This window comes from Oryzias latipes, chromosome 10, assembly GCF_002234675.1.
Source record: "Oryzias latipes chromosome 10, ASM223467v1".
NCBI classification, from domain to species: Eukaryota; Metazoa; Chordata; class Actinopteri; order Beloniformes; family Adrianichthyidae; genus Oryzias; species Oryzias latipes.
In genome coordinates this window covers 11,927,695-11,943,465 of record NC_019868.2, presented here as the reverse complement: position 1 = coordinate 11,943,465, position 15,771 = coordinate 11,927,695, and the positions used below count along the sequence as shown (strand labels likewise).

Below are 15,771 nucleotides of genomic sequence, written 5' to 3'. Positions count from 1 at the left end.
GTTGTTCCTTTAACACACAGATGAGGGCGTCATTTGCATGATTTCTCTTTTTAAATGGTCTGAGTTCAAAAATGACTTTCTTGTGCACTTATTCTTCATGAATAACAGGTGACCGTAAAATGTTTTTCTTGTCTTGAAGCATCCGTATATGGCTGCCTATTTAATTACATTGAGTACTGTTAATATTTTGGGTAATTTCCATCCCCATATATTTAAACTGTGGACACAGAAAAGCAAAAATCTTTAGGAAAGAAGCATTTTTGATAAACACATGACTTGCAGATGAAAAAGCTCCTTTCAGCTAAAATGTATCCAGGTGCAGCAACACTGTTTACTTACAGTTTGTACCCACAATAACCCAAATACACCACAAAGACAACCGAAGAGCTTTTCGTACAGTAATTAAAAATAACTTTTTAAAACATTGATTTCAGGAGATCAACTAGGGGAAACTATAGAAACATCTAACCGAGTTTAGAAAATTTACGAAGAAGTTTTAAAAAAGAGCTAATTTAAGAGATCATCATCCCTTGTGCAATCCAATGGGGTCAAGATGACCATTAATGTGTTATCCCTACCATGACAAAGGTGGACAGGATTTCATGAAATCCATGGACACCAGTGAAGATCACAAATCAATCATGAAAAAAGGTTCAGCGCACTGTCTAGTGGGTCTAGATGACCCAACTCCCAATGTCAAAGTGCCTAGGATAGCACAAGGGTTAACTGTAACTTTATTCTGTACTACTAAAAATGATTCTTTTTAAATTTCACTCAGTATGTTTTGTAAAGTATATAGTTGAATTATGAATTCCATGATTTTTCATGTTATTTATTTTTGTTTTTTTCAATAAATGCCTAAAACAAATTACAAAAGAAAGGTCTTTACTTTGCAAAGCTCCAAACCTTTTTTTGTTTGGATTTAATGTATAAATATGCAAAAGTATTTTATTCAATCAAATTTTTAATCATGTCAGAGCAAAAATTTGCTGGTACAAATATCAAGACGTTTAAATGATTGTATACATTCATTAACTGAAAATGTATTGAAACTGTGTTTGTTTTAAACTTATGCCTCACATTTTGGTTTTGCATTTTCATTGATTTGGATCTGCAGATTTATTTTTCTCTTCTAGTTACTTCTTATTTTGTTTTTGTTTTTCAAAATTTCTGCCTCAGAAACATCTTTGCTGATTGTGTAAAAGTGGTTCTGCAGGATACTGTTCGAACAACAGAACACTTTTGTATGAAGTTTTGATAACTAAGTAAACTTCATCTTCCCAAAACCTATGAAATGATTTTTTAAAGTTGTAGACGCTCATGCATAAAGTTTTCCTGTTAGTGTAAAGTTTAAAGCCACATAAATGTGAGAATCTGACAGACAGATGAGGAATCAAAACAACATAACTCCTCTGTTAAAGATTGGTTGGAAAATATTGCTGAGTCTTCAGTGAGACACTTTCTCTGTCCAGCAGGCTGTTTTCCTCTCACAGAACACATGATGTTCTGGATCTGATTTGTTGTCTGGCCTCACAGAGGGACTCCTCAAACGGCTTCTAATAAAACGCCATTTTCTGACAGGGATATTAACAAGTCCCATGTGACAAGCCTCAACTCTCTGGTCAGAATTTTCAAGTCTTAAGTCTCATCATTGAATTGAGCCTCCTGTTGTCACAGACAGTGGTACCTGAAAATACCTGGTTGTAAAAAAGTTACAGCCACATTGTGTTTATGCAATTCCACAAATGAAACCGGAAGAAAATTGTTGGATCTATGAGCAATGGCCTGGAAGTAAAAGTAAAAATAACTACTTAACATTGTTTCCAAAACACAAATTACAAGTCTCAAGTCCAGTTTAAATATCCTGCCTGTTAAATTATGGACACACCGGGCATGTGACGTTCAAGACCCTGGGTTTAGCGTGTTCTTGAATGCACTTTTAGTCCATAGTGTTCACACTGGACAAGCATGGAGGGGCTTTTTAATCTTTTTCTTATTCTACTGTTAATTACTGCTTATACCATGGTCCGGGTGAATTCTCGATTCTGATTGGCTGCCGGGTGTGCGTTGCGGTCACCTATCTTAAATCTTCTGTATCACTGCGCTGGCTTCTTTAAAACAACCTTTAGATTCATCATCTGGACAAAAACAAGTGGTAGGAGGTGAACTTTCTCTCTGAACTGATGCTTTATTTAACCAATTGGGACGATCAGCATATATATATATATCGCCAAATCATGACCGCAGCGGTGGTGCGGCGCCTAGTCACGTTATCATGACAACGCGCCGCATCACGTAACAAATAGTCTGCTTTTCGTAAAAAAAATTATCCAAATCAGGAAAAAAACAGGAATTAAGGACTAAAAACTGGTTACTATTTATTTCTTTTGTAAGTGACCATGGTATAAGCGGGTTAATAGCCTTGAAAGTGTGCATTATCACTTTTTAATGCACTTCGCGGAAGCAACCGTGTTCAGGATTCCATTACGTGCGTTAAAAAGTGATAATGCACACTTCGTCGGCCATTAACCCTTACATGTCCACCACCTACAGTTGGAAGAGGCTTGGTGCGAAATGTTCAATCGCTGCAAATCTTGCAAATCTTGCTCAAGTCTCCAAATTTCACAGCTCTTTTCTGATCAATGTCAGAATTGATGTCATAGAATTCCAGCCGGGCACAAACCACAATTATTCATTTCTCCTCCATGATCAGTTTTTAAACAGTTGGCACTTCTGCGAATAAAAGGGGACCTCATACATATAGTCAAAGTTAAACTGGTTAAACTTTCTTTGCACGTTCCATGGCCACGTGTTTCGTACATAGATGGTCTTAAAACGTGCGCAGCTAAACATACACATCAGAGTTTTGAAAGGGGAAGCCCAAAATGCCCATTTACAGTCATTTGTCATCTCAAATGTCCATTTTTAACTCTTGTGTTTATTTTCATTTTGTGTTTTAGTTTGAAATTTATTAATAAAAAAAATACATTGGAAGTGTTTGGTTGAACAAGCGTTACAGAGGGAGATGTGAACATAGCTTTAGACTCACAAAGTCAAACCTGTAATGACTCAACCCCCTGGCAAACTTTAGTAAAAGTTTCTTTTACTCAAAAAGGGAAGTTTGCTCTAGATTGGAAAGGATCTCTAGACAGACATCTTCCAGCAGCTAATAAGTTGATGTACAAGAGGCATCACTGTAATAAAAAAAACCCTTACAATAATCCATAATTTTTCCCAGGTATGAAATCTACTTACAACTGAAGTCCAACTCTCAAGTCTCCATCTTTGGGTTCTGAGCCTGCAGGAACTGCTCATTTGTCTCTCTCAGGTCATTGTTCTGCCTTGGATCAGCTACTTGTTTTCTCAGGTTTAATCAGTTTGAAAGGCGAACAGAACATTTAAACTTTTTGTCACAAATCTCAGCAGCTGAATGTTTTCTTTAATGTGGCTTTAGTTTGATTTATTTTTGCAGAGGGGCAGCAATAACCAATGCTGTGAATTGCTGGCTGATCGTGTGCCACCACACAAAGTTTCAAAACTCAGACCCACAAGTCAGTTTTATAATTTTTAATAATCAGCTCTGAAAAAAAAAATAGAGATATGTTTCCGTTGAGAGCAAGTCAGTGCTCATTTAAAACACTGCATGACCTCAGTGTTTACTTAAATGTGCAATCATTACATGTAAGGGAAAAAAATCATATGTGGGCACTGGATTGTTTTGAAAATGTTCTCTATTGTGGTTCTGGCTCTCCACCCACTGCAGGATTTCCGCTGGGTTTTGTTTTTTCTTTTCTTTTCTTTTTTTAACTGGGTGGCCTCCTTCAGAACCTGCGTAGTCTCTGATTAAGTTACTAACTTCCTTGGACAATTGTGCAAAATACAGCATGTCTCTGTCATCCCTTTTAATTATGTGACCCTCTTGCTTTACACATTTTATTTGAGTCCCCACAAATCTCACAAAGGCAACAAATCTGAGGTTCAGTGTTAAAAATGTCCGTGCAAAACTGTCTGAAAACAAGAGCACACATGATGTGTGACGATACCTGGATGAAAGTGTGACTCTTGAAGCCATGGAAACCTGGGATCTGCTCTTTCCCACTTTGAGGATCAGAATAAAACTGGCTTTTCTAAACCAGCAGATGTAGTTTTGGTCTTGAGTAATCCATATGAGCTTCCGCCCCCCATAAAACTAGATTCTAGGCTGCTTCTGTGAAGCTCATAGTTCATACATTCACGGTGGTGATAATTGCACAAAGTGTGGCTGCTCTTCTGTATGTGCTCTGTCTGCTAACAGGCCACAACTGTGGCAGAAAAGTTCAGACACAACTGGTCTTTGGCACAACTCTGACTGTCAGAGGGCCAGAGCTGAATCTGTGTGGATCCCTGACGGAGGAAGGTCGGAGGCAGAGAAGACTGGGGGTGGTGTCGGTGGATTGGATGGTGGCTGCAAGTCGCTGTTGACCTGGGAGGTTGACCTGTGGGGCAGCTGTCGTCTCATGCTTCGTCTTTTGGGTTTTCGTGGCCGCCTTCTCTTCTCCTCGCGCTCCGTCATCTTGTCGCTCAGGGCATCCGAAGACTCGTCTATGTAAGCGAGGTTCTCGCCAAAGAAATCGAGAGGCTGACAGACTGGGGTAGGGTTGCTCGGGGAGGGAGTGAGAACCGGAGGCAGCTCAGATGGAAAAGGAAGGGAAAGATGCGAGAAACAATGGGTGCTGATGTTACTCTGCACACCATTTGCTACAGGTTTAAAGCTCTCTGCTGGGATTGCTTCATTCTTTTCCTGTGAAGTTTGAAGTTGTGGAACTTCACCTTCCTCCTTCTCCTTGCTCCTGGTGGTCGAATGACCCGGCTGGAAGTTACAGTATATGGACAACGACAGTGATACGGAAGAGCCATCCGACCTGGAATCATACCAAGACCCAGATCCAGAGAGGGATCTGTCAGGCATGACTGCACCCATGGAGTCCAGCTCTGAGGTGGAGCAGGCCACCGGGACAGATAAAGAGCGGCCAAGCCTTGGAGGAAGCGACCGGCCCTGTCTCTGCACATTCACTGCAGGATCATTCCCACCTCCCGCTGCAGTGCGGACAATCACATGAGTGTCAGCACTCAGCCGTGGTCTGAACTTTGCCACCACAGCTTTCTCTAGTGATGAACGGCCCTCCAGTCGACTCAAGGAACTTGAGAGACCAGGCCAGTGATTTGGGAGGTGTCCATTCTCAGACCCTCCTCGAATCCAGTATCCCAGAGTGCCCTGGGCACCTCGGCGAATGCGTCGACGCTCACTGCGCTTCCAACGTCTGCGCTGCAGGAGGAAAGGGTCATTGAACTCCAGAGGATTCGGGATTCGAAAATCCATGGACATGTTCTGAGTCCAGTCTGTGGCGTGAGCCCTCAGCTCCTCCATCTGAGATAGAAAGAGATCCACATTTAAGGTGAGACTGTATCTCCAGTCGGAGTTCACCTTTCTAATGTGTAAAACAGCTCACCTCGGCACGAGTCTTCTTGGACAGAACCCGCAGCCAGTTGCCTATCATGGTGAGGATGGAGGCAAAGTAGGCTAGACCAAACACTATCCACAACAACACCAGGGGCTTGAAAATGTTACCGCCCTCGTTTGCTCCACCTGGAGACAGAGCGACCGGGTTTAGAACAGATTTTATTGTTGCAAAGAAAAGAAAACAACCCCAGGTCTCATTTACAAATCTTTTCACCAATTGAAACAAACTTTCATCTCTGGCTGTATGAAAGCTTAAGTTTTTGAATCAATGAGCCGCTTTGAGTTAAGAATCTCTTTTTTTTACCAAATCCAAATATTTTTGTTGTTATTTATGTGTTGGAGCCATTTGGCTGAAATTAGATTTTTAATATATTTCATGCATGCGTCTGTCATTCTTTGGTCATGCGGGTGTTCTAGCCCCCTATTGGTTAGATGCATTTTGGGAGGTGCCCTGTTTAGAACTTGGGAAGCACGGCACCACAATAATCTTAAACCATGTTGTTGATGTGTTTAGCATTTATGCTTTTGAAAATATTTTTTTGTGGTTTGTACTTTTCACTGTTCAGGAGAGAGCAAGAAAATAAATTACATAAAAGGAAGATCAACACAATTTTTCATGAAGCACGCGTCAAGACAGTTCCTGCTCCCCAAGTTACCTGAATGTATCTGCAACAGCAATTACAGTCTGTTCTGTGATATTTTGCTTTATCAGTGAAATAACCACCTCTCTCCACAACATTTCCCGTATTACATGCATCAGTGCTCTGTGGTCGTTTCTAATAATGGTGCAAATATTTGAGGCAGAAAGGAACTTGTATAAAGAGAGGGCTTTGATTCAACTAGTTTGTACGTATTTTGAAAAATCTGACTTGCACCAACAATTGTCAGGTTTGGTTTGGGTAAATAATTTAAACTTAAGAGATTTGTGGGTTTTCTCATAAAAAGCTGGTCCTCCTCAATTTTCCCGGAAACAGACAATCTCAATGCAAACACGACATGATGCAGAAAAAAATTTCTGTCAGCCTGCAGTTCCATTGATAAATGTTTGAAGAAGGTAATTTCATCAAGAAATAGGGAAAATAAACCAAATTTTTATGTGGTGTTTAAAGGCCTCCTATCAAATCAATTATATCTTTATCAACTACAGATCTTAATTTTGCCTTCAGTGTTGGAACAGCACTGTGACAAAAGTACCGCTCATAGTTAATGCAAGACTGACTGGTTCAGATAAATGACAATGGATGAAAGTTACTTGACCCACTGTCGTTGCCACAGTGACCAGATATGAGATCACTGAATTTGGGTGTGTGAAATGTGTTCTCTTAGGTTAACACACCCTTTGAGGAGCCGCAGCTGTAGTTGGGACACGCCCATCCATGCTTTCATACAGCTGAGACACAACAATCACCTGTCAATCAAAAGACCACAGCCCCTGTTTATATGAACTTTCAAGAACAAATATAAAATCAAGCACGAATAGATATTCTTAGAGCTTGCCTCCGTCTTTCCCAGATGTGATGTCACACAACTTTTTTATACATGGCCAAAAAGAAACAAACATTTTATTACACCAAAACCCAGTTTGGTTGTTGTGGAGATGAAAGCCTGACAACCACGAGTCAATTAAAAGGCCACAAACCTTTTCTCCTATTTTTGGGTCAAATTTAATATAAAAAGACAAAGTACATCCACCACAAAACACTGAATTTAGTATTTTATATCCAGTTCTGTACTAAACGTTTCTGCTGCAAAAAATGAATCTTAGGAAAGTGAAAAGAAAAAGAAAAATGGTCTTATTTTCTGTCTTGATAGAAAAATTGTCTTATCAGCAAAATCATTTTAGTTTGAGAAAACATATCATGGTGACTAGAATTTTTTTTAAACGCCTATAAGACCATTGAAATCATAGTCGATACACGCATTTCAGAAATCCTTATCTCTTTAGCAAGATCCAAACTTTCCCTAAAGATCTGCTGTCCAATTTATAAACTCATTCATGTTTTCTGGCCTATAGTTCACCATCATTCCACTAGAGGCAGTAGAAGGACTTTTCCTGCTCATTACAAAAGGCTGTAGGGGTTCTGTGGTTTAGTTTGGTTATATTTTGATCAGGTTCTTATTTGCCCTTTGTCAACAAGTGTCTAGTTTTCAGTTCATCTGTGTCAGGTCATCTGTTCTGCTTTGTCACCCTCTTTGTTTGTTGTTTCCACTATTTTTGTCATGTTCTGGTTAATTTATAAAATGTTTAGGTTTGTGTTACCCAGCCAAGTCTCCTGCATTTTGGGTCCTACACCTCCAGTTCCTGACAATTGCTGCGTCTATGAAATCTCTTTTGATGGGAAGAGTTTAGCTACTTTCCTAAACTTTATGGTGCAAATCACTCATCTATTGTTCTTTATTCTTAAAATACTGTAACTATATACTTTATTGAAAGAATGCAAAATTTGTTGATAATCAATTCTTTATAAACCAGTGAGAGCATGTTAATGTGTGGGTCCAATAGTTTTTAAAACAAATCTTAACTATAAAAAAATTATAAATTTTCTATCAATTCTTTGATATAGGCATAGTGGGCTTTACAGGGTTAAAATAAAAAGTCTTGGTAAGACCATTTATTTATCCTGTTGACTGATTCTTTTTTTCTTATGTAAAGAAAATCTGCCATTGAGGTAAGATTATTTTTACTTATTTCTAAGGTTCTTGTTTTTGGAGTGTGTAAAATTGAACTATTAATTTTTAAAAATCCACCAGGGGTTACTTTCTGTTCCACACTTAGCTTCAGAGGTTTTATTTCTTCACCTTCTGTAATCCAAAGAGTACGCAGCTCGGTGGAACAAATAGCTTAATCAGCACTCAGATGGAAGTAACGTAGAAACAAACTTTCAAACGAAAAACTTTAAAAACAGCTCAGTGTCAGTATCTTCATAGAAATTAACTTTTAGGACATAAGCATTTGTACAATGGATTAATTTAAATAAAATGTGAACATGTACATATTGTTTGTATCAAATTAGAGGTAAAACTGTCTGTCTTTTCAGTTTAAATAAAAAGGGCAAATACAGTTGTATTTCATTGTTGTACTGTGATTGTCTGAGTACCGGGTACATAGTCTCCAAAGCCAACAGTGGTGAGAGTGATGACCACAAAATACAAGGACTCCAGGAAGGACCATCTCTCCACTTTCTGAAACACTACTGTGGGCACGGCGAGGAAGATCAAACAGCCAATCAGGATGGAGAGAACTGCTGAGATCACACGCACAGTTGTGGGCCTGACCTTCCTTTTCTACAAGAAAGAAAACAGCAGATGTAAAATGGAGAAAAAAATCTTTTTCGTTAGTTTGAATTTTAGAGCAGAACAGCCAAGTACTGAGAGTAAAAATTCAACAGTTTGTTCAGATCAGCAGTCTACATTTTTACATCTCTTTTCCCTTAATCCAGATGACATTCCTGCAACCTTTTCAATCCAAGTTTTTATATTTTATTCTAACAATAAAAAATGTCATGTCATAAGTTCTAGGAACTATTCTCATAAACTTTACTAGGCATAATTTCTAACAACCAGAGTCAGCACATTTGGTTGAAAGGAGTTTTTTTTTCTCTGTACAGCACAGACCATTCTCACCAAAAAGAGGGTCTCAATTTTGGCCACAGCTTTCCGCAGCACCGTGCCCATGTGGTCACCCACTCCAGCTAGCAGTATGCCAAACATGGGGATACCCACCAAGGCATAGCAGACACAGAAGAGTTGTCCAAACCAGGTGCGCGGTGATAGGTTTCCAAAGCCTGCCAAAAGAATAAATGCAAACAAATGAACGCATCAGACTGCTGACCAAGCAGAGCCACTAACCTCTGAGCAGGTTATTTTGCTGATGTTGTTTCTCAAATACATCCTTTAAGGAGTTCCAGAGTAGACCTGGAGCACCTACCAATGGTGGTAATTATGGTGCCGCAGAAGAAGAAGGCAGAGGCCATGTCCCAGCGTGTGCTTAAGTTGGCAGGAATGTTGCCAACATCCAGACCTGCCTCCATGGCTGACACCACATCCTGCAGGGGTGAGATGTAATTCCAGTATCACACAGATGAACTCAAAGTCAATTCTGTGACCCCAAAAGGGATATAGCGGGTGAAGAATATGGATGGATGTTTTTCCTCATTTGTGGATCTGATCTGATGAAGGATTTGATGTGGTGACCTATAAAGGGAGCGGCACAAAGAAAAAGCTGAAGCTCTGTTCTGATGTGTGTTCTGGCAACAGAAAGTGACAAAAAATTGTTCCAATTTCCTAATTTTCTGTAAACCTCACAGCTGCTGACATCAATAGTTTAATAAATGATTACATAATGAAGAAAAGTTACTGGAAAAGAAAAGACAGGTGGGTCATCAAAGGATTATAGTAGTTGTCAGTAAAAAAAGTGTTTTTGCAACATTAAAAAGCTGCTAATATAAAGAATGAAACTCAGCTATAATCTTCTACTGTGAGAAAAAAATGATGTTTCTGTTCAATTAAAAATATCCTAAAACAAGACAAGACATTACAGCCCATCGAATTCAAATTTGAACAGTCAAACTGGACTCAGTGAATAACTGCAGTAAAGAGCAGCAACTCAAACTTTAGACAGACACGCATTGTTTGCTTGATCTTCGTGGTTTTAGTCAGCAGAGAAATCACAAAAAAAGTCTTTCTGATCAGATCGAGAAGTCCCTGAGGCTAGAAGTGCTGAATACAGTTAGCATAATGCAGCTACTGTAAAAATGTCCTGTATAGTCCTGTAGTCCCTGCTTTGATCCCATCCTTCATTCCTCAAATGTGTGTGTCTTGTGAATGCATGTGAGTTGTGGAGCTGAGGCACCTACAAGCTTTTTTAAACTGCATTTTTTTTTCGTCTCCTCCTGATTAACAACAATTTTGAAAATTTGGGAAAAGAAATTGTCGTCCATCATTAAAAAAATGCCAAATAACATGTTAAAAACACTAAAAACACAGTTTCACTTGGAGTGGGTCTTTAACCAAATGCTTCTGAAATCACCTGAACTGGAAAGCTGAATAAGCACTAAGCTGCCACTTTGTCTTAGTTTTTGCTTCCTTTTATTGTGAATTTGGTTGTTTTAAATTTTATTAAAAAACTGTAAAGTCTGTGTTGTAAATATGTAATTTTTTTAGTTTATTTCCATGTGTGAAAGGTAAATAACAGGAATCTGTGTTGCTGACTGTCTAGCCAGGAAACTCTTCAAAAGATTTTAACTCACAAAGTCTTTTCTCTTTCTGTTTTAGTAAAGATTGGATCACTGACCTACTCTTGTCACCAAAATCTCTCACTATGTGGCTGAAATAAAGGAATATAATGTCTTCTTTGTGCCATTATCAGTGTGACTCAGCATTTGTTGTAAAGCGCTCTTGAAACATTGGACTATTGATCATGAAGAACGTGCAGATAGTTAGATCCACTGCAGAATAATTCATTAGTGTCAGTGCATCAGCACTCGCATGACATAAACATTTTAAAGCATCCCCTGCTTTCTTCACATCATGTTGATGTTGCTGAATTCATGCTATGTTACTTGGATAATTTGCAAAAAGTCAGAAGAAAATTCTTTAGACATCTTCATTCATGCTTACAGACTGTCTGGTGTGGAAAATCATCTACAGTGTAAACTTTGTGCTCGTGCAGACAGCTGGCTTATGCAATGCAGTTACAAGGAATGCCCCTCTACAAATCCCTTAGTCTGCAGGACTGTGAGAATTGAGGTGTTTTTGGGGGAAGACACTTGTAGAGTGTATTGCGAAATACCTTTAGAAGTCTGTGGAAATCAAACTCTGAGACGCAGGTGTTATTGATCAGAAAGTCTTTCTTGGTTTTGAGCAGTTCCTCAAATGCCACACTCTCCTTGGGAGACTCCAGGGTGACAAAGACAAGAGCTCCCATCCCCAGATACAACATGACCCCCGTCAGCAGGGTGGTGAGGGTGGTGCATCGCATTTTCTCTTAGTTGACACCCCTGCCCCTCCAGGGTTTGGGGTGCGAGCTCAGAGGCCAGGATCTGGTCGGGGTCTCAGTCAGGATGCAAGAGGAAACAGCTGGACATAAACAGGAAGTTCCTTTGGAGAGGTACAACATCATGTGAGAGCAGAAATGCACAAACAAGCTGCCGGACAAGTGTTTTTGGATGACCTTCAAATTTGTATTCATGCCAAAACAACCACAAAGGTCAATATGTAAAACAAGATCAGGTCATAATAGATAAAGAGTTTTGAATGTATTAAAATATTAGATAATGTCCTACCGAAAAGATTTTTTGTGAGTATTTGTTTTATTTAGCTTGTTTGGTGTTTTAGCATCAAAACAGGCTAATTTTCATCCATATTCTCAGAAGGTTACCTCAAACCTTACCTTTAACCCCTTGAAACCTAAATTTATTCCCACCTATGAGAAAAAATTAAAATTCACTTATATTTTTGCTTTGATGTAGAAACTAATTTGAGGTCAAATTGAAGCTGAAGTTGTTTGATGCATATCTGCATCAATAGGCATCGATGGGTTAAATTTTCTTCTGTTTCATGTTATCTTTTTTTCTTACGTTTTACATCTTTACATGTTTTACACATTTTGAATATGAACACCTACATTTTTTGGTTTCAGAAAACACAGCCAGTTCCTAAAAATATGAATTAAGAAAATGACAAAGGGTGAAATAATTTCATAAATGTGTTTTTACTGGAACATTTCATATCTTAACAGATTTCACAATAAGACTTTCAGTTTCTTTCTTTCAGTGATGAAAAATTGATTATTTAGCATCAAGGCATAATGTTATACTATATGTGAAATTATTTTCACAGGTTGAGGTGTAAACATGCTCAGGTTTCTTTGCCACTTAGTATTTTTCACAAAATAAAACGTTTCCTGTATCAAACAAAAGAAATTTCATAATTGTAAACCCCTTTTAACTTTCTGCAAAACAAAGTTATGAAAATAAAATATTGATACTTACAGAGAATTTAGATCTTGAAAATGAACTGAATGAAAGAGCATCTAAAAAAGAAAAAATTCTGTTAGAAATGAAAAGTTCTAAACAATTCAACTGGACAAAATTTCTTGTTTGAAGATGTTTCACCTCATCCAAGTGGCTTCTTGGGTTCTGTCCGACTGGTGTTGAGCTAGAGATATATATTTTTTATTTATGTTTTTTATTTTTACAAAGATGGCTTCCTTGACTCTTCTCTCCATCCAGCGATGTTCCCTGGAGAGGATCTGGACCTCACTGTCCTCGCAGGATTGTCTTTTGTCTCAAAGGGGAGTTGGACTGCGGACTAAGGTTCGCTGGAATTGGGCCTCCTGTGTCGGCTGGTGCGTTTGTAAACACTGTCATCCCATATGTGGCTGGGCTATCAGAGAAACTGGAAAGGATCTTCCACAATCACAACATCCCGGGAACTTCAAACCAGGGAACACCCTGAAGCAAAGACTGGTCCACCCGAAGGACAAAACACCCGGACCCAAACTGAGCGATGTGGTGCACGCTGTTAAATGTAGTCAGGAATTTAACGACATGTGCATTGGGGAAACTAAGCAGCCACTGCACAAATGCATGAGCCAACGCAGGAGGCATCGTAATCCAGAGGTGAAAACCAGGATGAAACGAAGCAAGACAGGGCAAAGACTGTCGTTAGGGGACTTTGTTGGCCATGAACGGACTGAAACTCCAGTGAGGAGGATATATACCTGTAGCTCAACACCAGTCGGACACATCTGAAGAAGCCGCTCGGATGAAAGGCGAAACCTCTTCAAACCAGAAATTTTGTTCAGTTGAATTGTTTACATGACCTGTACCTTAGAATCTACGCTGACATGTTCTCTTAACTTACTGAGTCTGGAGCTCATCCCATGGTAAAATAGGATGAATCAAGCAGCAGCTTGTTTTTCTTCACCTCTTCTCTCAGATTGTTTGCTCCTCGCTTGTCTGTCTCCTCAGAGGTCAAAGGTGGAAAATTGTAGCTCCATTTGTCTCCTCTTTAAGCCATTCTAGCTATTTGCACAAAAAATTCCAGAAAATCAAAAATCCACTCGCAGAGTTGGCTTTACAGCGGCTGAAATGAAACATTTTTCAGTTTGTAAGTCTGTTGTGACTTTGCTAAGTGTCTGGACAGCAGGGAATAAAAAACATGGAAAAGTGACACTAAACAGACCGCCCTGACTGTGGCGTCACAGATGATTAGACTCTGCCAAAAATTAACAGATGCCGTATTCTTATAAGGGGCTTCTCATATTTTCTCTGGAGCTTGTTTATCTTGCGGACAGACTCAAAAAAAACTGGGAGCCGGAGTTTCTTCTCCTGGGTCAACCAGTCCGGGTCGCTTACACCCCAAAGACCATGACAGAGTCTGGTCAAACTATTAGCTCTCCGCACTGATGGACTGCCAGGGGAGCAGTATAGCTTTCTTCTGGCCTCAACGTTGTATAGTTTATTGAGAAAAAAAGGTTTTTATAGAGTTTCAAGAAATTAAATTAAAGAAGGAACTGGATGTTTCAGGTTCTAAACCAAAGAAGGGGATCGTTTTTTCCTCACCTCACTTTGACGAGATCTGTCTCAGTCAGAAATTTAGATCCAAAATAGCCCGTTACACTGTGTACTGACTTCACGCTTATTTCCAAACACTTCAGCTTGTGATTTATGACCCACCTGCCCCGCAGTTTAACATCAGATTAAATCTGAAGCAGTCAGCTGAATCCTTTCTCTCTCTCCGCCACTTAATATCTTAGAAAAATATGTCAGTTTAGACAATGATGACTGTTTACCTGTTATCTGCTGTTTGTCTTCTTTTCTACCCCTAACGTCTATGTAACAGAAGTGCATGGAAGCATGTCATGTTATTTAGGGTGTAGAAATAAAGTATTGTTTTTTTTCCTTAAACAAAATGAATTTTGACATTTTGCAATATCTCTGTCTGAACATTTCTTGAGAAACTGTTCTTTGTATTGTTCATGTTCGTGTTTTTGTATAAAATCGTTATTTTAAACCTACTTAAATCCTTGTTGAAGCGGATTTTTACAGTGACAGCGAAGCTTCTGCGATTTCCATGTAAACACAGCAGTGAGATCTTGGACCATCATCACATGCAAAATGCAGTTAAAGGTCCAAACATGAAGTTTTGGTGCCAGTTGTGTCAACAGCATTACTTAATAAAAGAGGTCTGTTTCTGAGCGTGACTGTCACAACTGCAGAAACAGAGATGTTGTCGACAAATCTCCAGACATGAATAGGAGCGTCTGTGGGAGAGCACAAAGTATCCTGTAGTTTACAGATGAGGGGGGAAAACTTCTTTAGATGTAATTATGCCCCAGAGTATATATCAACCAGCAAACAGTGACGTCAGAGCGAGATCATAGGTTGTGATTTTGTACGCCTGGTTTCATGTTCTGGTAGAGAAAGACGGCTAAAAAATAATGACAGGTCTGGTTAAAAGTCTAAAAGTAGCACAGAAAATTCTTTCATAGGAAAGAACCTGAAAGTAATCTTAAATAAATAGGATTTCTTTTAAACTAATGCAGAATATTTACTTTTTTTGCTCCAAATTCACAATAGTGCAAGAAATAAGGAGACAGACCTTCTATTTCTAAGCAAACTCGAGTTTCCTTTAAAACATTTTAAATTCTGGTGAAAAAGGTTTTGCCCTATTTGGAGCACGTTTGACACAAATGTCAGCTTTTCAACCAATTCTTCCTAAGAAATTGTAAGCATGTCTTACCTTGACTTTGTGTAACTTTTTCTATCCAAGTCGGCCTCCTGCAGCAGCATGAGCTGTTCTCTGGCTACCCTGCAAGCAGCTGTGTGTGTGTGTTTGTGTTTTGTACGAGTGTTTTCTCCTTGGAAGGTGTTTCCCCATTCTCGTGACCCTGCATCACTACGGCAGAGGAGAGCAGATCATATGAGGAGGAGGAGGAGGAGAAGGAGGAGAGGAAGAAAGGGATGAGGTGGAGACATCCAAACACATGTGAAGTTCATTACAGTACAGTACAGCGAGTGCAGTGACGTGCCAACACTGCAGAGGATGTGCAGAGGGTACGAGGTTTCCTGAGCTGGATGTGTGCATGTTTGTGTATGTGTGGGGGGTTAATTCTCTAAATCTACTACATTTCCAGCTTCTCAGGAAGGTAAAAGAAACTAAGATTTCTATAAAATATGAGTTTTGGTCTATGCATTCCTGAGAACTTCAGGAAGATTTAAAAATACTTTCATCACCACCTTACTGTGGTGAGGACATTTACACAA

At 39.2% G+C, this 15,771-nt stretch overlaps 1 protein-coding gene across 4 annotated transcripts; it reads right to left on the bottom strand.

Annotated features, from left to right (window-relative positions):
* Nucleotides 1-2,929: 2,929 nt before the first annotated feature.
* On the bottom strand, nt 2,930-15,646 carry LOC101171752. Of its 4 annotated transcripts, none has more exons than XM_004073212.4 (9): nt 15,248-15,646; nt 13,367-13,588; nt 12,493-12,533; nt 11,292-11,599; nt 9,429-9,546; nt 9,125-9,285; nt 8,599-8,785; nt 5,490-5,626; nt 2,930-5,407 (listed from the first exon to the last, which is right to left on the bottom strand). In XM_004073212.4, exons 4-9 carry the CDS (start codon nt 11,478-11,480, stop codon nt 4,352-4,354), a joined length of 1,848 nt encoding a protein of 615 aa, XP_004073260.1. In that variant the 5' UTR covers nt 11,481-11,599; nt 12,493-12,533; nt 13,367-13,588; nt 15,248-15,646; the 3' UTR covers nt 2,930-4,351. The 4 variants fall into 4 exon arrangements, with proteins under 4 accessions (XP_004073260.1, XP_011478317.1, XP_023814843.1 ...); XM_011480015.3 differs by having other exon boundaries at nt 9,224-9,285; XM_023959075.1 differs by lacking the exon at nt 15,248-15,646 and having other exon boundaries at nt 13,367-14,447.
* Nucleotides 15,647-15,771: the final 125 nt, after the last annotated feature.